At 36.3% G+C, this 24,039-nt stretch overlaps 1 protein-coding gene across 1 annotated transcript in view; it reads left to right on the top strand.

Annotated features, from left to right (window-relative positions):
* The window catches only part of OGFOD3 (2-oxoglutarate and iron dependent oxygenase domain containing 3), a 72,385-nt gene that overhangs the window by 43,653 nt on the left and 4,693 nt on the right, over positions 1-24,039 (top strand). Inside the window, exons 7-8 of the mRNA XM_072640913.1 lie at positions 1,670-1,823; positions 7,210-7,333. Coding sequence (XP_072497014.1) covers positions 1,670-1,823; positions 7,210-7,333 — 278 coding nt within the window. The remainder of the gene's footprint in view (positions 1-1,669; positions 1,824-7,209; positions 7,334-24,039) is intronic.

The raw sequence follows: 24,039 nt of genomic DNA on the forward strand, positions 1-24,039 counted from the left end.
GGACTCAGTCTTCCAGTCAAGTGGTAAAAAGTTTATTGTAACATAGTATGGTGGACTCAGCTCCTTAGGGAACTTGCAAATTCTCAGCAAGCCAAATTCATTGTTTAGGAACTCCATAAGGCAAACAAGCTTTTTTTTCCCCCTGGGACTGATGACCTTGCCCACACAGATATTTGCAAGGGACCTAGCAAGTTTACAAAATAAGGGGAGTTGACAGAGACCCCAAAGAAGGAGTTGCCTGTTCATCACATGATATTTTCCCTCTGAACTGATATAAACCACATGCTTTCTGGAACTAATGCAGAAGTTTACCTGGTTGAAACAATATTAGGTATTTGAAACTTGAAACAAACCTGTTACTAATTACATGACTTCAATCTTGTTGAATCCATTTCCAAATTATCTTACATAGACAAATAAATTCTGACTTATCTTAGGCATAAAACTAGGAGAGACATATTTTACTTAAAATGAGACTAGAATGAATTAAATTACCTTTTGAGATATAAAACTTCCCCTAAGAACTGCTTTTGCTGCATCCCATAAGTTTTGGTAGATTGTCTCATTATTGTCATTTTCTTGGATGAAGTTATTGATTGTTTCTATGATTCGTTGTTTAATCCACTCATTCTTTAGGATTAGATTATTTAGTTTCCAATTAATTTTTGGTCTATCTTCCCATGGCCTTTTATTACATATAATTTTTATTGCATCATGATCTGAAAAGGATCCATTTAATATTTCTGCCTTTCTGCTTTGCATTGTGAGGTTTTTATACCCTAGTACTTGGTGAGTTTTTAAGCCCTAGCACATGTAGCTGTCATGTACCACTGAGACAAAGGTATATTCCTTTCTATTCCCATTCATTTTTCACCATATCTAACTTTTCTAAAATTCTCTTCATCTCAACTTATTTCTTGTTTGTTTTGTGGATAGGTCATATGAGCCTATTAATTAATAAGAAAGATCTTTTCATTTAAATTACTATTTCACTTCTGAAACAAGATAGCCTCAGGAATTGGCATCTATAGCTTAATCTCTGAATTGTATGTGGTAACTGTGAGAATAAGTACATGATTGTTCTGCTGGCACAAGATAGTGTCATTTGTACAAGGGAAATTCTACAGAGGTCAGCTTGTTCTTGTAATGGGGAGAGAATTTACTTCACCAGGGCCCACTTATGAATTATTGCCAGAGATATGGTCTTTGGGCTGGGGAGAGGTATGGTCCTAGATCATGTACAAGCACAAGCAGTTGTCAACACCACTTCTTTGTTACACAATTTTTTTCCTATGGAAAAATCAGATTCCATTTATGTAATTTTGATTCATAGCATGTTTACCAGGAACATAACTTGATGTAAGTCAGTGGTTGGTATCCAGTCTGTGCCTAGCAGAAAGACAGAGTAACTTAATGGATAGAGGACTGACTGCAGGGTCAGGAAAGCTTGACATACTAGCTGTGAACCTTGGTAGATCATTTAATCCTCAGTGCCCCAAGTGAATATCAAAGATTCTTATGTTGCGGATCTGTATTAGTATAGTAGGGACTTTCTTCACCAGAAACTCCTCTCTACCCTGATGAAATTATTTGTTGGGAGTCATATTCAAGATAAAATATTTACTTTGCACATGGAATTTGTTTTTCAAATGTGTTGTTTTCTTTACAGTGATGTGAGGCAAAAAATTCAACGCACAATTGGCCAAGCTTTTGATATCAACATTTCATCCATGTATCTGACAAAACCTACTTTCTTCTCCCGGATAAATAGTACGGAGGCCAAGACAACTCATGATGAATACTGGCATCCTCATATTGATAAGGTGAAGGATGTGCGTGTGTGTGTGTGTGTGTGTGTGTGTGTGTGTGTGTGTGTGTGTGTGTGTGTGTGTAGGACATTGTCATGTGTTCCCTTTGACTATAAGTCATATTGAACGTAAGACTTAAATATTGATTGAATTATCCTGTACATGACTTGTAGAAATACTTTGATATTTTATGAAATAGATCAGACCTGCACAACCTGCAGCACTCCAAAGGATTTTAGGCAGCCCAGGAAAAATGCAGAGAATGTTTTCCTTTGGTGTGCCCACAGGCCTTAAGTGACCCACAGGCCACAGGCTGTATAGGCCTGAAATAGACCAAGACAGGATTTTATTGTAAGTTAATGGATAAACTCCTTATTGTGATTGTTAATTCTCTATTTTATTTTATCTCCCATAATTTAGAGATTTATTCTAGCTTCTTATATTAGCAAAAGGAGTAAATAGGATATAACTGTTTGTGAAACATTTATTGAATATTGCAATATATACATACTACAGAATTAGGTTCTGTGGAAAATACAAAGAAGTACTTATAAGGAATCACACCTGAACTTGGTATTTTCATTCCAGCTTGGGAGACAAGTTATATATATACAGGTGGAAAGCCAAAAAATAGTAAAAGTTTTAAATAGCAATAAATGAGTAAATGAACGGATGAATGAATGAATATAAGTCAAAACTAGATACCATAGAATTACAGAATTTTAGAGTTGAAATGGCCTTCAGGGATGCTCATAGTAGTATGCTCAAGTGGTTATTCAGCCAATATTTGAAGATCTCATACCCAGCCTCTCAAATAAAATGAGAAGGACCAGCTAGAAGGCAGAGCAAAGACTAACAAAGACTAAGGGTAATGGTAGACAAACAGCATTGTGGTCTATCAACTCATTTGTATGTGACTGTTCTCAGAATTTTGAAGGTTATAACTTTGGAGAGTACGGGAAATTTAAACAGAGTGTTTAAGAACTGCTGGAGTCATATTTATCAGAAAAGTGGATCTTTGAGCTTCCCTTCATAAGTTAAAGATGAATCACTAATAAGGAGACACTTATTTAAGACATTAGAAAATATAAGCTAGGAGCAGTACAAACTATAGGAGAGGAAAGGGAGCTGAACAAATGAATGATAGAAGAAGCAGAAGAGAAACCTGAACATAGGAGGAATCAGTGATAGAAGGAGCAGATAGAAGTGATAGTGATAGAAGCTGTTTATAGGAAGCAAAATACTGACAGGTTCTGAATTAACTTACAGAGCTCTCCTGCTGCTAGTTCCCAGGAAGAGAGCTGAATACTGATGCTGTGAGAAGAGCTGTTTGGATTTATTGTTCTCTGGTACTATCTATCGCCTGAGGGGTTCCTGTACTTTATTGTTCAGTCATTTCTGTTGTGTTGGATTCTTTGTGACCCACTTGGGATTTTCTTGGCAAATTTACTGGAATGATTTGCCATTTTCCTCTCTAATTCCTGTGCTAGTCTCAACAATTTGAGAAAGAGAAATAGAGGGAGGATTTGTTGGTCTTGTTGTGTGAATGGACTTGGCTTTTCTGGGAACTGATTGGGTTAAACAATCCCTGGCTCTTTGAAGAGCTGGAGAGGGAAAAGTGACATGGCTTTGTCATCATTACAGCTTAAGAAGCACACTAGAGGACCTCAGCCTAGAAATATGGTATAGAAATATATCTCTCCTCCACGGTGATCCCTAGGATCTTAAAAGAGAGAGTTTGAGTTGTGGTCATGCCTGTGGCTGCATCCCTTCTGAAAAAAAAAATCACCAGATCTGCTGCTAGTGTGAGGGCAAGTTGGAATAACTATGACCAAAGAGAGGGAAAGAGGGTGTAGATACCATTGCTCATGTGCATGGTCCAGTATGTCCTGTCTAAATAGCATCTTAAAGAAAGAAAATCCAATGGAACAGAAATCTGGCCTGCTTTTGAAAATTTCTTTGAGTCAAGCCATTCCTACTTAGAATTTTTAGTATTCCCAAACAAAAAGTCAAAATTCTACAGTAAGATAAAACATTGTTATGAGGTTCAGGTAACATTGAGTCATTGAACAGAATAACAGTCACAACTTTCAATATATCCTGGAGAACCATCTTCCTAAAATCATTCAGTCTCTTTATGTACTGGGAGTATATATAGTAGACTGGCCACGTTGTTTGGATGCCAATTGTATACTTGCCAAAAAGACTATTTTGTGGAGAACTCACACAAGGCAAGCCCTCATATGGTGGTCAGAAGAAACAATACAAGGACACTCTTAAGGTCTCTCTTAAGAACTTTGGATTGATTGTGTGACATAGGAAGCACTGGCACAGGACCACCCAGCATGACATGCCCTCATCAGAAAAGGTGCTTTGTTTTATGAGTAAAACAGAATTGAAATAGCTCAAAAGAAATGCAAGATGTACAATTTAGAGAATCTACCCCAAATGTTCACATGGAGTATTTGTGCCCAACCTATGGTAGAGCATCCTGAGTTCATATTGGTCTGATCAGCCACAATTGATTCTAGCCAACCTTTTATACCTACTCTCCCAACCCCCACTTGAATTGTACTGGGTAGGTCTGCAGAGAATGGTGGAGTACTCTGTCCACTCAGGACTCTAAGTTAGGGTCAATCTTCAGTTTGCCTCACTGGCATATTTCTTCTCATAGTCATCTTTTGATTTCAATTAATCAGATAAATTTAATTAACTTTTAATTAGTGGTATTTACTAATATGGTATAGGTATAGTAAGAACAGTTGGTACAAAATATCCCCTCAGAACTCAGCAACATCCACTCTCCAGAAGAAAGTGACCTTACAGTTAAAGAGCCTTTATGGCCAAGGGCTAACTCACAGGGTCTTCATTGCATGAAGTCCTCTCCTCTCTTCAGCTTGGTGTGTTTCTTCTGGGCTCCTTGTGGAGTCTTGAGTTGTCCTTTCTTCAACATGTCCTGTCTATCCATGGGCTCCTGATACAGAGAGAGTCATTAACTGTTCCAGAGATGCTGCCAGAATGCTGATGGGAAGTCCAAAATCTCCCAAATGCCTCAAAGTTCACCAGGTCTTTTTTCAGTCAAAGAGGAGAGGTGAGGAATGAAGCCAAGGTGTAGCCACCACCCCCCTTCGCCCTGCTCCCATTTCTCCACAGGTGCTTAGCTGAAAGCTTCCATCTGTTAGACTCTTGTATAGGACATAACCTCAATCACTTCTTGTGACCAAAATCACTTCTGTACAGGCCCCACAATCATGACTTCACAGATGGAGGTCACTCTAGAGTTCATCCAATGATTATCAAATATGTCTAAATTGATCAAGTATTTTTCTCACTTAGACTAAGATTTACTGATTGATTAATTCAGCAAAGATATCCAGGCCTTCTTTATATCTGGTGAGGAGATGTCTATGCTGAGTCCTCCACAGAGGTTTTGGAATTCATGGCCCTGATTTCCAAATAGAGGGGCAGAAGGTAGTGATGAGGTGTGAGTACCAAGGTTGATTAAATCTTGCAGGATGGTGCCGTTTCCAAATGATGATGATGTTAGAAAAGTCCTAAAGTAGTGCATCCAGGTGGGAAACAAGGTTAGAACAGTGCCTGACACATAGTAGACACTTATTAACTGCTTATTGAATGACAGTTGACTGACTGGTGAAAGGAATTGTTGTTGTGTTCATCCTTTGTTTTCGAAGAGGATCATGACATCAGAGAAATGATGGCATGACTTGCAGTTGACTTTGTTTTGAGTGAGGGAGGGTTGTGTAAGGTGACCAGTCTCACTTTCTCCTCCTGAGCCATCTGGATCCAGTGACCAGATATTCATCAGGATGACTGGAGATGGCCCAGGATGCAATGGGAGACCTTGGCCTTTCTAAATTAAAGTCTTTCCCAGGTCTCAGTTTATCTGAGACCATGCCCATTCAATAGCCTTTATTGACTATTCAGTGAAAGCTGGAATGATTCGGATTTAAAGGTTTAGTCAAGTGGATGACCATTTAAAACTCCATTTAAAACAAAATGGACTTTTTAAAAGTCCCATAGAAATGAAGATATCAGAATGCAATGACGGTCAATGAAAATCCTTGTCTAGTAACTCATACTACATAGGTAATTACCAGTTCTGTGTTTTTAAGGAAGAATGTGTGTGTGGTGTTTGTTCGTTTGTTTTAAGCATTGGAATTGTTGCTAGCTCTGAAGAAACAAATGGTTGTAACTTTTCATGGAAAGAGCACTGGAATAGGAGTAAAAGGACCTGGGTTTGAATTCTGGTGCTACCACTTTCTACTTTTCTGGCCTTGGTTAAATCCCTTTGGTGGGCCTCAGTTTTAATGAAGGGGGTTAATCTAGACAACTGTGACTGCACAGAGTATTCACTTATTAAATGACTGTCAAGTAAATAGATGGAGAAGTATTCTGCATTAAAACTTTTGACTTCTATTTTGTTTGTACTTACTATCTACTGCAGAGAAATTTATTGTCTTGCTTTATTATTAATCTAAGGTTTCTAATCATTTTACCTCAAGAGTTTGGCATGAATAAAGCAAAAATTTAGCTATGCATGAGAACCTAGACAAAAGGCATTTGAATGACCTAGACTGTTCAAATATTCATGATGCAGTTTGGGGTTGCTGGGAACACCCCAAATGTCAGGGTACAAGGTGGAGTCATTTGGAACGAATTCACACACTCATACCATTTTCCAATCAAGTGGCAAGATTTATTGTAATGCTAATTGAAGGGGGCAAGGTTTCTAGTCAACCCAAAGCTTCATGGGGCTGAGACTGATGCTTATGCTTATAGACAAAAGGGACAGTGAAAGTAATCAAGAGTGGGCCAGGTGCTACAGTGAAAGGGCTATCATGCAGGCTAATTAGGTGATCTAGATGGAATTAAGGTCAGTATATGTCAGTATAGTTTGGGGTGGGCCAAGAGCACTGTGAAAGGATGTCAATTACACTAATTAGGTGATCTAGGTGGTCTGGAGTGGGCCAGTTGCCTTTAGCAGAGGCGCCAGTGATATGGGCTGCTGAAATGTATGGGAAAATTCAGGGACTAGGTTGCTTTCAAAGACATGGTCTTTTCCTTTTAGGGGTCCAGTCCCTATCACCCCATCAATTCAGATAGAGCTGTGATCTCCTTTGAATGTTCCCCCCAGTAATACAGATCTTAGCCTATCCATTTTTCTCTATCCTGGGAATGAATTTGCTAGCATATCCTTCTTTTAAATTTCCTAGACATTTATAAAGGATTGCCAAAATGAGGGCTAATTATTTTTTTCATTAACTTTCAGATAAGTCAGGACCAATTAGAAATGGAAAATTTTACATATGACTTTTGAGATTTCATTTCCACAGATAAATAGCAAACAGTCTGATTTCATTCATTTTTCTTTGGTTTATAGACAACATATGGTTCTTTTGACTATACATCATTGCTGTATCTCTCTGATTATAAGGAAGACTTTGGTGGAGGACGATTTGTGTTCATGGAAGAAGGTCTTAACAAGACTGTGGAACCTAGAGCTGGTAGGTCTCTTTATAAAAACTGATATGATACAGAATGACTTTTGAATGTATATTGAGCTTTTAATAATATCTAGCCTACCTCTTCTGTCATAGGAAATGCAAAAGTTTTTATAAACAGATTTTTTTACTTAGGAGACTAAATGAATAATCTTCCCTCTCCCCCTCCCTTTTTTAACATAAAGAGACCACAGCCTCACTCAGTATACAAAGAAGGCTGCTTCACAAACACCTCTACTACTCATAGTCACAAATGCATGTCATTGCCAACATAAAAGTGAAAATGAGGTTATTAATAAAATTACACAAATGCTTGAAATTGCAAAAGTTAAATGTTTGTTGAGGACTAACTATATTTCGCATATATAGAAATTTTATTTTTTTTAACATTATTGTTTTTTGCTTCTCTTCTTCCATATAACTGCATTCCCAATCAGCTGTTTTCTTTTGTTTCTTTGACACTGTGGACTCAAGCTTTTTTTTTTCTTTTGGACACTTATATCTGCTGTGCAAGCCATAAATTCTGTTGTTTCCATTTTCATTCCTTTCTTGAACCCCCTGCTATAGTTCCAATCTCTCTAGAAAATCCCCGAGTACTCTTCCTCATGAAGTATTGGTTTATTTCCCTTTGTCTTATATTTATTCACAGATATCTGGAGTCATTTAGATGATCTGAAGGCCATCTTTGGTTCTGTTATTTTGTCTGCTAGTGCTCAAGGAAAAGGGAAGATGACAAACATTTATTGAGTACTTACTGTGTACCAGGAATTAGCTAAGCACTTTCAAAATATTCTCATTTGATCCTCACAACAAATCTGGGAGGTAAATATTATTATCTCCCTTTTACAGATGAAGGAACTTAGGCACACAGCAGTTAAGTAATTCGCCCAGGATCACACAGCTAGTAAAAAATTACAAAACCTAACTAGGAAATATCAAAGAAGAGTAATTCTTTGATCATTGTTACAACATTGCTGTTATTATGCACGATGATTACTTGGCTTTCCCACTTCACTTTCCATCAGTTCATATAGATCTTGCCATGTTTTTCGGAAACCACTCCCTCATCATTTCTTATAGTACAGTAGCACTCCATCACAGTCAATATGCCACATTCTTCAACTGATGAGCATCCACTCAATTTCTAAGCTTTTGCCCCTGCAAAAAAGAAAACTGCTATAAATATTTTTGTACATGTACAACCTTTTTCTTTGATTTCTTGGGGATACAGACTTAGTAGTTGGGTATGCCAAGTTTTATAGCCCCTTGGGCATAGTTCCAAATTATTTTCCAGAATTGTTGGATCAGTTCACTAGCAGTTCATTGGTGTGCCTATTTTCCCTTATCCCCTCCAATATTTGTCATTTCTGATAGGTGTGAGGTAGTAATTCAGAGCTGTTTTAATTTGCTTTTCAATAATGATTTCAAGTATTTTTTCATGAGTATGAATAGCTTTGATTTATTCTTCAGAAAACTGCTTGTTTATATCCTTTGACTATTGATCAATTGGGGAATGGTCCTTATTTTTATAAATTTGACTCAGTATATATTTGAGAAATAAGGCTTTTATCAAACAAACTTGCTGTAAAATTTTTTGATACTACTTCATTGCCTGTTGTACCATTTAGCGTAATGTAATTTCCCTGCTTATGTCTTTTAAGTAGGTATATTTTTGCTTTCCCTTTTTCTGAGATCATGATTGCTACTCCCTGTCTTTTTTTGGTTTAGCTGAAGCATATTAGATTCTGCTTTAGACCTTTATTTTGATTCTGTGTATTTCTTTCTGTTTCAAGTATGTCTCTTGAAAATAATATATTGTTTGATTCTGGTTTCTAATCCATTCTTCTCTCTACTTCCATTTTATGGGTGATGTTAGAGATGCACTTGAAACACAAAAAGGTATCAAGGAAAATTAGAGGAAGGAGTGCTTTCTATGTTTATTATGAATGAGTAGCTTCCAGTAAGGGTGCAAGAAGGTTACAACTTGTTCAGATCAATGAAAGCTTCTTATACTCTTCTGAATTTTGGACCTCCCGTGACATCATCCATTGCCACATGACTTCCTGTTCTCCTCTCTGATAGGTTTTTCCCTCAAACAGCTCATTAAGCCTGGGCACAAATTTCTAACCTCTAACCTCACTGTGCTAGGTCACAACCAGGTCACAACCCTGATCACCCAAAACTGTGGAACTAGAACTTCCTTGTTTCCCACATACTTATCCCTTTTCCTCTTTTTTAAAATTTCTGTTTCCACACCTAAATCCAATCAATACATCCTCTCTTTCTTTCCCCTGTGAATTCTTCCCTTCATCTGTCTCCCTTTTATATGAATATGGGAAGGGAGCAAAGTTGACCGATGCATTGACAAATTACAAGGGGGTACTCCCCTTTCATAAGTACAGGTACAGAGACTCAGAAGAAAAAGGCAAATCAATGAATTGTCCTTTTAGAAGTTCCATCTCATACAGCAGTCTGGGGAGGAACATCATCTGATGCAATTTTCTGTTCTGGATGCTCTCATTCAAGCCATCTTCAACACACCATCTCAGCATCTTCTTCCCTTTATCTTCTGGTAGAAACCAGATGTCTACTCTCCTACAAAATTGACCTTAATACAATTTTAGATGACAATTCCTAAGCTTTATACTCTAATTACTCTTACAAAATCAAAATCAGAACTTTGGCCAATTGTCGTGTTTAAGAAATTCACATTAGAACCCAGTTTTTACATTTTACTTCAGTTCACTATTCATTTTCCCCATCAGGAGGATGAGATTTCACCAAGGAATTAATAACAGGCTCTGGCACATATGTACATACAATAAGTAATCATTTTTAACACAGTAAATATCACATCATAAAACAATTTCAACTTCTGGTCATGTGATGCTTCTTTTAAAGCATTTACAAGATAGACTACAAACCGTTCCTCTTTTAACATTAACCAACTGAGACAAGAATAATGTTAACTAAGTATGCTAACCTCACAGGGCCTCAATCTAACTGTCTCCATGCTATTATTAAGAATTAAAGGACCCTAACTTGTTGATCTAAAATCCTAAGCCTGATAGCTTAATTTTTGGATTTAACCTCAGATGTTCCCCTACCAATAATCTATTATTTAATAGATCTGGTATTATGCTAACAAAACTTTTGATTATAGAAAATTTCTATTAAGAGCAGGGACATTTCAGGGAAACAGCATCTCCCTGACTTCATGTCAATTCCAAGCAGGAGTAGATTGTCAACTGGCATTTAACCAGGCTTAAAGTTGCCAGGTGTCAGTGGGGAAATTGAGTCAGGAGAATCCTACCTCAGCTCAGGTAGAATAGTCATTCTCCCAACCTTCCCATGAGATCACCTTTTTGCAATTCATACCAGCATCTCACAGGCTCTCTGGCATCATGAATCAGTGACTCAGACAACCTTTCTTACTATACGTACCTGGAGTTAGACTTGAAAGAGCAGTCAGTTAATAGTCTCATAAAGATCTTAAAACAGCAAGCTTCAATAATCAGTTTCAGATATCACTATAATTTCACATTGGCTAAGGAATATCTTCTAAAGCAAGTCTTAAGTAGCCTGCATGCCTTTCCATACTTGTTCTAGTTTCTGATCAAATGTTTCATAAAATCAAGTTTACCATTAAAACCATGAATTATTGCTCTACTAGATTCACATCTGATTCCCAAGCTTCTTTATTCTTTTCTAACCATGCTCAGTCTAAAAGAATGAGTTATACATATAAGTTCGAGCACTAACTTCAATTTATGTTCATGAAACCTTTAACTTTTCCATCAATGCAAAATATCACCACAGGTTACCTGCCTCTAAGAAACTACACTGAAATTTTTTTTTTCCGAAAGTGAAGATGTCTGTGATTTAGTCTCAGTAATTTGATTCAGTCAGTTGTGTTTACTCAGTTGGTCTTTGTAACTTGTAAAGACATTATTCCAAGTCAGAACCTTTGTCCCTTACCCCAAAAGAGTTTTAGTCTCATTTGTCTTTAAGGGCCCTGGAAAATCTCACCTTAAAGTTCCTTAGATTTCCCCACTTGAACTGACCCTTGAGGCCCATAAGCTTTTCCCTATCACTATGCCTAAATCTTTGTTCTATTTCCCACCCTTGATCCCATCAATCCATCTCTCCAGGTTACTGGCCATTCCCATCAAGACCATCCCTGGAACCCCCAGACCAACTAGGATCACCCCTGAATTCCTTCAGTCTCTCTGCAGATAAGATACATCTTGTTTTAGCATTACAAATGCCTAGATTCCCTAAAAGTCTACCCAGTATTGAGAAACCTCAACAAACTTTGACTCTCTTTGACTGAAAGAAGGCTTGGGTTGAATGCATTTGAGTAGGACCCAGCGTGTCACTATTTTTGGGTCCCAAGCACCCCTAACCGCAACAATTCCATATAATTACAGTTAACTTTACATTCCAGTCTTGTTCTATGGGACCATGATTCCACCTCACATTTATACTTTTCTTTATCTAATTATTCCTATGACATTCAGAAAAAATGTTGTATTTCAGAGATTTTATCTTTCACAAGACTATACCAGAGTACCTATTTACCCAATTAATTGAAAACAGCAAGATTCCACTACTTCCAATGTACTTACATCTTAAACTATCTGCTTTGATTATAGGAACATGGCATGAAGATGAAAAGCAAGGATCTAATTAGATATCGTCTCCACCTTGTAACTAGACTCAAAAATAATCAAGTGAGAAAACTTTCCTTTTCATAGGAACACAATGGGGAAACTGACTCAGAAGGATCCTATCCTAGGCTGAGGACAGAATTGTCCCTTGAGGCAAACTTCTGCCTGCAACAGTCAGATTCTTTTCTGAGTATTAGAATACAATTAATAATGGTCCTAGAGGCCTTTGCATCAGATGGCAAGTTTCACTAATCAAATATTTTACCAAGACTTATGTCTTAAATCTTAAATTTGTCCTAAAAACCAATCACTAGAGATTATTTATCACCAAAACAAGTTCCTTCTTTAGGAACTCCATACACAAGCAGTTAAAATCAATTTGATACACCTTACATAGAAACTGCAATTTTAACTAAGAGAGTTCACCCAAGTCTGAGGTGCCACTGCTTGCCACCTTTAGATGCTATAGCCACTTTAGAGACCCTGGGTGGGATTGATGCCCCTCCTTCCCTCCATCAACAGGAAAAAGTTAACATCTTTTTCTCTGAGCAGCTCTGAGTTCAGATTAGATCTTAAGAAGTCCTTCTGTAATAATGACTGGACTTTGAAGGTGAATGAGGAGACTGACATGAGGCTGTCTTAAATTTATCACAGAAATTCCTGGAGCCATAAATTTCTGGTCTCCCTTATCTTGCCCCTTATCTTCCAATCCCCATAAAATCTTTGTATAACAAATTAGCTTACAAACATAAATTTTGTAGACCTTCCAAATGTCATACAAAAGATTTTACAAAACATTTCTCCACACAACAAATATTTTTGTCTCTTAAAAATAGTTTACAATTTATCACAAAATCCTCTTGAATCTAATTGACAAAAATTACAAGAAAAGATCTAAAACCAAGGCCTTTGCATAATTACCAAATTTCCTTTCACAAACATACTTTTGTATATACTTGATTTATAGTAAGAAAAATTTTAGTTAAAACTTCCTTCTTAATAGCAGAAATAAACTGTTTAACATACTTAATACATCCTTAGATGGAACAAGTTTGAAAAACACACCTGCACACACATACATGCACATACATACATACACACACACATATATATTCAATGATTATTATTTTCTCAATAGGAATTCTACAACAGAAACTCTTACACAGAATTCATAACTCATTCATCATTTTCTCTTTTTTTAACAGTGCAACTTCTAATATAACATTTTTATATTTAAGACTTAAAAAGGTAATCTGTTATCCATTCAGGTGACTGCATTTCCACAACACCTTGCACAGAAATTCATCTCCCTACCACCACGTGGGCACAATATCACCTGATAATCATTTAGCAAAACTTTTTGATTATAGAAATTTGCTATAAAAGGAAAAGAGGAACAATGTCATATATCTTAAGAGAAGGAAAGACCTTCTTTAACTCTGCTTGATTCCAGGAATGAGTCAGTATCTGACAGCCAATCATGTGGTCACTAGATGCTAAGAACACAGCTTAGGAGTAATCAGGTGGGGGAATTTTTCCTTTTTCAGAAAGGATATAGCGAAGTTGTTGGAAAATAGAGTTAGGAAGATCCTACCTCAAGGTCTTCAAAACTTTTCCCCAAATATCCACCTTTAGGAGTTCTCAGTCTGCAGTCCATGTCAATTGGCTTTATGATAACTCAGACAGCTTATTCTTATAATCAGAGCTTAAAATAGTGATAAATTGTAGTCCCATAAAGTCTTAAATAGCAAATAAATATTGGCTTGGTATCTTTTCAGATAGTCATCTCAAATTTGACTGAGCTATTAATTATCAAATCAAGTTACATGATTTTTCTGTCTTCTTAAAATACTTCCTCACACCCTGAAACTTACTAAAACCATCTGAAACTGAAGCATGCAGAACAACGGTTCAAACCTTCTTATCTGCCTTTCATATTTTCAGTCAAGCCTGTATTTATCTTTCCAAATTTCTCAATGCCATTGTTCAGATCATCCAGCTTTCCTTTACATTTTTAACCATAACTGCTCTGGGATCCCATTCCAGCTTAAACAAAGCAAAGAGGTTAATGACTAACCTTTTCACAAGTTTGTTCATTCTTCCCTAATTATACTCTGGAAGAATGAGATACTTCAGAAATTACAAGAACAGGAAGAGCTCTTCCTTGCATGCATCTTTTATATGAGAAAATTTTCTCCATTCTACCTCTCCCTTCCTTCTCTCAAAGGATCCCTTTTTCTTTTTCTTGCATTTTTTTATATCATTCCAACATCATTGACTTACTCCATGCCCTCTGTCTTTATAGAATCCCTTAACTGCCCTAATAATGATAAAGTTCCTAGGAGTAACATGTGTCATCTTCCCATATAGAAATACAAACAATTTAACTTTACTTAGTCCCTTATTTCTCTTTCATGTTTGCCTTTTTTGCTTTTCTTGATTCTTATATTTGAAAGTCAAATTTTTTTATTGAGCTCTGATCTTTTTAACAGGAATGCTTGAAAGTCCTCTATTTCATTAAATATCCATTTTCCTTCCTATTTAGTATTGCTGAGTAGGTTATTCTTGGTTGTAATCCTAGCTCCTTTGCTTTCTGATATATTATATTCAAAGTCTTCCACTCCTTTAACATGGAAGCCGCTAAATTTTCTGTGATCCTGATGATGGCCGCACAATATTTGAATTGTTTCTTTCTGGCTGCTTCAAGTATTTTCTCTTTGACCTGGGAACTCTAGAATTTGTCTGTAATATTCCTGGGAGTTTTCATTTTGATATCTTTTTCAGGAGTAATTAATGAATTTTTTTCAATTTCTATTTTATTTTCTGTGTCTCAGCTATCAAGACAGTTTTCCTTGATAATTTTTTGAAATATGATGTGTAGGTTCTTTCTTTGATGATGACTTTTAGGTAATCCAATAATTCTTAAGTTATCTTTCCTCAGTCTGATTCCAGGTCATTTGTTTTTCTGATAACGTTTCACATTTTCTTTTATCTTTTCATTCTTTTGACTTTTTTATTGTAGTTTTTGACCCAAAATTTAACTTTTATTAAAAACTGCACTATAAAAGTTATTCTTAAAAAATACTGTCCCCCAAATGTTACATTCCTCTTCTTCTACCATGGCCTCCCAAGCAGAAAGAGTATGAGCAGAAGACAGCTGTCATGACACATATCACACATGAGGATGCTGAAATGAGATTGTAGCAACTTGGATCTTGAAATCATGATATATAGTCACACAAGAATAAATACCTACTTGACTAGCCATGTGACCCCCTGGTAGATTCACTGTTTCTTGATATGTCATGGTATCATTAGTTTCCACTTCCCCAATTCAAATTTTTAAGGAATTATTTTCTTCAGTGAGCTTTTGTACCTCTTTTCCAGTTTTGCCAGTTCTGCTTTTTAAAGTACTTTTCTTCAGTGAATTTTTATATTTCCTTTTCCATTTGGCCAGTTTGCTTTTTAAGGAATTCTCTTCAGTGGATTTTTGTGCCTCTTTTTATCATTGGACCAAGCCTATTTTTTAAGGTCTGTTTTCTTCAATATTTTTTTGTGGTTTAACCAAACTGTTAATTTTCTTTTCCTAATTTTCTTGCATCCTTCTCATTTCTATTCACAATTTTTCTTTTATAATACTTATCTTTTTCGTTAACTCTTCTGTTAATCTGGGCAATTTATATTTTTGTAAATATTCATCCATTTCACTTAGATTGTCAGATTTATTGGCATACAATTGGGCAAAACATTTCCTAATTTTTTAAATTAATTTATTGTTTTTCAGTTTTCTACAATCATTTCCGTAAGTCTTAGACTTTCTCCCCCTCCTTCCCCACTTCCTCCCAGAGACAGCATGCAGCCTTATAGGGTTTCTATACATACATTCTTATTAAACACATTTTCACATTAGTCATGTTGCAATAGAGGAATTTAAATGAATGGGGGAAATCATGAGAAAAAACAAACCAAAACAAAACATAACACAAGAGAAAATACTCTGCTTCATTCTGTGTTCCACTTCCATAGTTCTTTCTCTGAATGTCTTTGCATTGCTGTGAAGGGATAAGTTTTCCAGAAAAATTCCTTGCACACTGTGGTTGTTACTGTGTACAATGTTGTCCTGGTTTTGTTCATTTCACTCAGCATCAGTTCATATTGGTCCTTCCAGGCCTCTCTGAAGTCTTCCTGTTCATCATTTCTTATAGCACAATAGTATTCCATTACATTTATATACCACAACTTGTTAAATCATTCTCCAGTTGATGGGCATCCCCTTGATTTCCAGTTCTTGACCACCACAAAGAGCTCCTACAAATTTTTTTCTACATGTGGGACCCTTTCCCATTTTTATGATCTCTTTGCTTGAAATTTTTCTTCATTGATGATGAGTTTGTCCTTTTCATTTTTGATAATGGTAATTTGTTTTTCTTCCTTGTTTTAATCAAATTAACCAATGATTTATCGATTTTGTTGTTTTAGTTTTTTTTTAATAAAACCAGCTCCTAGTTTTATTTATTAGTTCAGTGGTTTTCTTACTTTAAGTTTGATTAATCTCTCCTTTGATTTTTCAGGATTTCCAATTTGGTGTTTAATTGGGTATTTTTTATTTGTTCTTTTTCTAGTTTTTTGGTTTTATGCCCAATTCATTAATCTGCTTTTTCTCTTTTTTGTTGATTTAGACATGTAAATTTTCCACAACTTTGGCTGTATCCCATAAATTTTAGTATGTTGACAATAGAATTTTACTGTATTGGTCTCTACCCTGGGAATGGCTAGAGATGAAACAGAGCATGGTAGAGGTAGGTGTGCCAGCAATCAAATAGTGATTTAATTAACTCATTTCAGAGTGGGGAATAGTTTGCAAACCTGAAGTTCTCCTGAGAAGGAGAGCTTGTCATGCTGGAATAAAGGCAGAGTTTATATACATAAATCACAAGTGGAAGGAGGTAGGGGGAAAGAGAATTACAACACAATTATTTCTAGGCCTTAGGCAGTTTCCATTGCAAACCCACGAGTGCAGGACAATACAGGCATTCTGGAGTATTATAGGAATAGTTCTTAAGTTGATTGTCTCAAATCTTGGGTATCATGATTACTTGGTGGGATACAGAACCAGAGTTCTGTGACAGGAACAAGTTTTATAGTCTTTGGTATGCGTCATTTAAGGTGGTTGTTGTTATGTTTGTCCTTCATTCTTGAAGAAGACCATGACATCATCAAGATGATAACATGACTTGCAGTTGGCTTTGATTTGAGTGAGGGAGGGAGGGCTGTGCAAGGTCACCAGCCCCACTTTCTCTTCTAGAGCCATCTAGGTCCAGTGGCCTGATATTCATCAGGATGACTGGATATGGCCCAGGATGCATTGTGGGACCCTGGCCATTTTAGGCTAAGTTCTTATCAGATTCTCACTTTGCGTGAGATAAACCCATTCAATGACTAGGCCTCTGTAAGTAGTTACTCAAGAGATGGTCCCTTTTAATAAAAAAAATATTAAAAAATCAGACTGGGAGAAGAAGACCTTCAGGGTTTCTGGGTAAAAGAGAAACATTTTTAGTATTTATTTACTATTTATTTGTATACTAAATAAACATATTTAGTATTTGCATTCCCTCTGTGCTAGGTGGGCAGGGATCTGTTGTCCAATCTATGAGCTCCAGAGTGAATTGGGCTTAAGGCTTGGTCTTTCAGCAAGAAATCTAGCCAGTCAACTCAAAGGAAAAAAGGCAGCTTTTGGTCATGGTAGTGCACCTTCCCCAGTAGAGCACCTAATGCAAGGATGGAGAGGAGAAGAAAGGCGCACAAAAATGTAGGAGTTGTCATAGTTGATTAATCACTTTAAGCTGAAATCCAAGCCAGAATCTGCTAGCTAAATGGGAGCTCTGAGAAATCTAAATTGTTAGTATATTTCTTACAAATTTCATATCAGTTAATATGAGAATCATAAATCCCTTTATAATGTCACATTGTCATTCTTTTTGATGAAATTATTATTTCTGTGGTTTTTTTCTTTGACCCTCTTAATCTTTAGGAATAGAATATTCTAATTAATTTTTAATCGATCTTTCTACTGTCCTTTATTGAATATAATTTCTATTGCATCATGATGTGAAAAGGATGCATTTAATATTTCTGCCTTAGTACATTTGATTGTGAGATTTTTATGCCCTAAATCACGGTCAGTTTTTGTGTAGGTACCATATACCACTGAGAAAAAGGTATATTCCTTTTTATTTCCATTCAGTTTTCTTCAGAGGTCTATTGTATGTAACTTTTCTAAAATTCTATTCATTTCCTTAACTTCTTTCTTATTTTGTAGATTTATCTAGTTCTGAGAAGGGAAAGTTGATGTCTCCCACTAGTATATCTCTGTTTCCCCCTGTAACTCTTTTAACTTCTTTAAAAATATGGATATTACTTCATTGTCTGTGGTAACTTTTAGTAACTTCCTTATCTCTTTTAATTGGATCTATTTTTGGTTTGTCTGAGATCATGATTACTGCCCCTACTATTTTTTTTTTTACTTCAGGTGAAGGATAGTAGATTCTACTCCAACCTTTTACTTTTACTCTGTGTGTGTCTCTCTGCTTCAAATGTATTTCTTGTAAGCAACATGTTGTAGGATTCTGGTTTTTAATCCACTCTGTTATCTGCTTCTATTATGTGGATGAGTTCATCCCATTCACATTCACAGTTATGACAACTGTGTATTTCTCTCCATCATATTTTCCCCCATTTATCCTCTCTCTTTCTGTCTCTTTCTCTTTCTGTCTCTTTCTCTTTCTGTCTCTCTCTCTCTCTCTCTCTGTCTGTCTCTTTCTCTCTCTGTCTCTCTATCTTCCTCCTTTCATCCTGTTCCTCCTCACCAGTGTTTTGCTTCAGACCACTGCTTCCCTTCCTTCTATCAATCCTACTTTTTGTTGTCCCTACCCTTCCTACTTTCATATAAGGTAAAGATAGATTTCTGTACCCATGTGAGTGTGTATGTTATTTCCTCTTTGAAGCTGTTCTGATTAGAGTAAGGTTCCAGCAGTTCCCCAGCCACCCCTTTTCCCTCCACTGTAATAGGTCTTTCACATCTCTTAATGTGAGATAATTTACACCATTCTCTCTTTCCTCTTCTTCCCATGTGGTTCCTGTTTCTCACCCTTTAAATTTTTTTGTTATCATCCCATCAAAGTCAACTTATACCCACACCTTCTGTCTATGTATACTCCTTTTAAATACCCTAATAGCAATGTAGTTCTTAAGAGCTACAAGTATCATCTTCCCATGTCACTATGTAAAAAGTTTGACCTTATTGAATCCCTTGTGTTTTCTCTTTTTTTATTTACCTTTTTGTTTACCTTTTTAGGCTTCTCTTGAGTCTTATATCTGAATATCAAACTTTCTGTTTCACTCTGGTCTTTTCATTAGGAATGCTTCAAAATACTGACTATATAATTTTTTTCCCTTGAGGGATTATGCTCAGTTTTGCTGAATAGGTGATTCTTTGTTGTAATCTAAGCTCCTTTGTTTTCTGGAATATCATATTCTAAGCCCTCCAATCCTTTAATGTAGAAGTTGCTAAGTCTTGTGTAATCCTAACTTTAGCTCCACAATATTTGAATTGTTTCTTTCTGACTGCTTACAGTATTTTCTACTTTACCTGGGAGTTCTGAAATTTGACTATAATATTCCTGAGTGTTTTAATTTGGGGATCTCTTTCAGGAGGTGGTTGGTGAATTTTTTTCATTTCTACTTTGCCTTCTGGTTCTAAGACATCAGGGCAATTTTCCTTGATAATTTCTTGAAAGATGCTGTCCAGGCTTTTTTTTGATCATGGCTTTTAGATAGTCTAAAAATTCCTAAAATTAGGGATATTTCCCAGTTTCTTCTATTTTTCATTCTTTTGTTTTTGTTTTATTTATTCTTGATGTCTCATGGAGTCATTAGCTTCCATTTGCCCACTTCTAATTTTTAAGGAGTTATTTTTTCCAATTAGCTTCTCTCCTCCACCCCCAATTTAGCCAATTCTACTTTTTAAGGAGTTGGTTTGTTTAATAGATTTTTGTTTTTCTTTTTCTGTTTGTCCAAATCAACTTTTTTAGGGAGTTATTTTCTTTAGTGAATTTTTATACATTTTTGCATTTTTCAGCCTCCTTTTCCAACTTGTTGACTTTCATCCCCCATGATTCTCTTGCATCACTCTTATTTATTTTTTCCCTCTAACTCCTTCTCCCTCTCTAATTTGAGTTTTAGAATCCTTTTTCAGCTTTTCTAGTTATCCCCTTCAGGCCTAACACCAAATCACATTTATCTTTGAGGTGTTGTATGTAAACATTTTGATATTGTTCTCTTTGGAGTTTTTGTTTTGATCTTCCCTGTTACCGCAGTAACTTTCTGTAGTCACATTCTTTTTGCTATTGTGACTTTTAAAGTTGAGTTCTGTTCCTGGTTTGAAGAGGGCACTGTCCAAGCTTCTTGTGACGGGGGAGGGACCAAGGGGCTTGGTCTCTGTTCTTCTACATGAGGCCTCCATGCCTTGACCACTCACCTTCCACACTGGGGCCTCTGAGCTTGGCGGCTAACTCTGTGTGCTGGGTGCCTCAAAGCTGCCCTGCTGTGCTACTTGCCTGCTGCGTGGGACCTAGCCACTTTCCTGCTGCTCTGGGGGCTGGGGGCCTCACAGCTGGCTTGCTGTGCTACTGACCTACTGTGCCAGGGCCATCAGGCCCCAGTCCCTAACCTGTGCTGGGTTAGGCGTCTCCTGCTGGCTTGTCCTGACACTTCTTGCACTAGGCTGCCTTCCCCTTTTACGTGAGTGAGACAGACCTTTCCTGCCAACCTTCTAGGTTGTCTTGGGCTAGAGAATTGTTTTATCCCATCATTTTGTGGGTTCTACTGCTCCAGAATTTGTTCTGAGTCATTATTTTATAGTTGTTTGGAAGTAAGTTTGGGAGCGTTCAGGGTTGTTTCTTCTTATTCTGCCCTTGTTGCTCTGTCAGCTTCTGTTTTTTAATGTATACTTTGTTTCTGATCACTGTTTTAACTGCTTGGAATGATTTTCTTTTGTAGCATCTGTAGTTTGCTATTGTAATATAGAAGTAACAGATGTCAAAATATACAAACTTGTGTTTGAAATTAAAGTAAACTGAGGCAAAAGTTCCAAGCATTATCAGTTTATTAATGAAGAGGGTCAATACCTAAGCTATGCTTGAGATCTTGAAGAGGGGAGACAATTCATTTTATATGCTTATAACAAAGAACAGAACTTGGTAGACAGGGCTGACACAGAGGCAGGAACATTATGACTAGATTCCCTGAGGATTTGGGGCTAGTACCCACATTGAGCTAGTGATCACTTCCCTGTGTCATAAAAGAATGCTGATTGATTTATGGGATCTATATGTATCCTGTAATCTTTGCTAGTGGATTAGAGTTAGTAGATTCTCAGACATCGAGGTTTGTTAGGGAGATAACAGCTTTCCTTAGTGGTTCAAAAACAGTTCAGGGACAGTGAATCTCTTAGAGGTAACTTCAGGAATTAAAGATAACACCAGATGTCTTGGTATTTACCCAGTAGTTAACAGTTAAAGATGACAATTCTTTCCTTTTAATTACAGTGACTTATAGTCAGGCTGTTATTTAAACTAGCTGAGAAGGAAAAGTTAAATTCTACAACTTAACTCAAGGGCATTGAAAGGGGACCTAAGCAGATATGGAATTAATTACATTATGGAATCAATAGCATGTAGAATTAATTACAAAGTAGAATTACTTTGAATTTATTTAATAATTTCATTATTATGAACATTTTTATAACCCTCTTTTCAAAGAAATCTTTAAACCAATCATTAGCCACCAAAAAGCTTTCCACATGTGCAGGTGAGGAAAGTGAGGTGCTAGTGTAGCACTTCAGAGCCTTATTAAAAATGATACTCCTTTTTCCAGGAGTAAACTTTTCCATTTAAAACATTCTTCCAAAGTGGCAAAGTGAATTTATAATGTGATCATTAGTAATGACAACAAAGAAATGATGTAAACAGGAAGGAACTGATAGCTTTCTGCATTTTTCTGGTTCCAAGGAACCAATTTAGGAGAAAGGCTTAGAGTCTGCCCTCTCCCCAACAACTCCCAACTCATATTATGGTGGTGGTAGAGTGTTTAAACTCAAGACCAAATAACTGATGTATGGAACTACCCACTGCCTCAGTACCATTCATGGGTACCCCAATGCCTCAGTACCACTCAGCTTATAGAAATAGCAAATTCATCTGAGAATGATCTCTGGACTGTCACTGGGAGGCCAATGAGTATTTCCAATTAGAGTACTACAACAAATTCAGTTTTTTTGTTTGTTTTTGCATGTTGTTTCTATGGATCCTATTATTGGAATTACTTTCCTTGATCACAAATAGCACTGGGTCATGTGTACATATTATGTAGTGAAGAACTGACATTATACTTTTAAAAAAATTTGTCTTTCTTTAGTAACACCATGGGGCTCTTATACATTAAAAGAAAGGTTTAGCTAGACTCTACTGCCTATAAAACAGTTTAGTCCACATAGCCTTAATCTCAGTAGATAATTATGTTTGAGGCTTGTTTTTTGTTTTTGTTTTTTTTCCCAAGACAGGGTGATACATAATCACAAAACTATTAGTTGAGAAAGGAAAGAGGTGAGAGAATAAGGTAATGAATAGGGTTTTTTCCTTTTAAAAAAATATTTATTTTGAGAAGCAGTATCTTTCCCTGCTGTGTTCTCTATTGTTTTTCTCCATTATGTCATTGTATTAATTATCCTCTTAGTTTGCTCACTTCTTTCCAAATCAGTTTATAGTCCTTCGTAGTTTCCTATGAAATCATCTTTTTCATCATTTCATATCTTATAATAATATTACATTATATTCATATAGCACAATTTTCTTAGATATTCCATAATAGGTATATATTTTAGCTTTTACTTCTTTGCCAGCACAAAAAGAGTTGTTATAAATATTTTTGTACACATGGGTCTTCTCTTCTTTCTTTAATCTAGGGGTATTGACCTAGTATTGGTATTGCTGGGTCAAAGAATATATACATTTTGGTAATCTTGGGGGCATCATCTGTAACAGCAAGGACCCTGACGTACACAGGAGGGCTTGCTGTACAGGTTCTTAGAACTGCTTTTTTAAAAGGAAAGCAGCTTTTGAGGGGTCAGCAACTTACCTTAATCTAGCACATATATCATTCACTTAGTTCAGGGGAAAAATTAGCACCTTGAACTTAAGAGAAAATACAAACAGAGGAAATAAAGATCAACAGACAGGGCTTGCAACTGTCTGACCATAAGAATACATAGTTACCACTGAGAGAAGCATCAACACCTGGGTTTTCAAAGCTGAAGGGCTCCTTAGGGGCTTCCCAGAGTCTCAGCGGGCATACAAACCTTCTTTCAAAAATTAAACCCTAAAGTAAAATTTCACCTTAGAGTATTTATGCACTTTTCAGAGCATGCCCCTCTGACCCAGTGCCTCAATAGAAATTAACAAAAGGTATTGAGGCCTATTAATGGGCAGGGAAGATCTTTAACTCTTCCCATCCCCCCATTAAACTTACATTAATATTACATAGTCCCAAGTCGGTTTTCAGAATGGCTGGATCAATTCACGGTTCAACTAAGAGTATATGAATGTACTTGTTTTCCCGAGGTCAATAATTCTTGATTCTTCTTGCCTTTTGAAATATTGTGTTCTAAACTCACCTCTCCAAAGTGGCAGCTGTTAAGTCTTATATGGTCTTTACTATGACTCCTTGGTACTTGAATTCTTTTTTTTTTTTTTTTGACTGCTTATAATATTTTTTCTTTGACCTAAAACCTCTAGATTTTTGTTATGACATTCTGGGAGGGTTATTATTTTATATTAAGGGGTTTCTTTCAAGAAGTAGCTGGTGGTTTCTTTCTTTTTTCATTTGCCCTCTAATTCTAAGAGTTCTTGTCAATTTTCATTTATTATTGAAATGTAGTGCCTGTCCTTCTTTGCATTTTTGGTCGTGATTTTCAGATAATCTGAT

Source organism: Notamacropus eugenii, chromosome 2 (assembly GCF_028372415.1).
Source record: "Notamacropus eugenii isolate mMacEug1 chromosome 2, mMacEug1.pri_v2, whole genome shotgun sequence".
Taxonomy (NCBI): Eukaryota; Metazoa; Chordata; class Mammalia; order Diprotodontia; family Macropodidae; genus Notamacropus; species Notamacropus eugenii.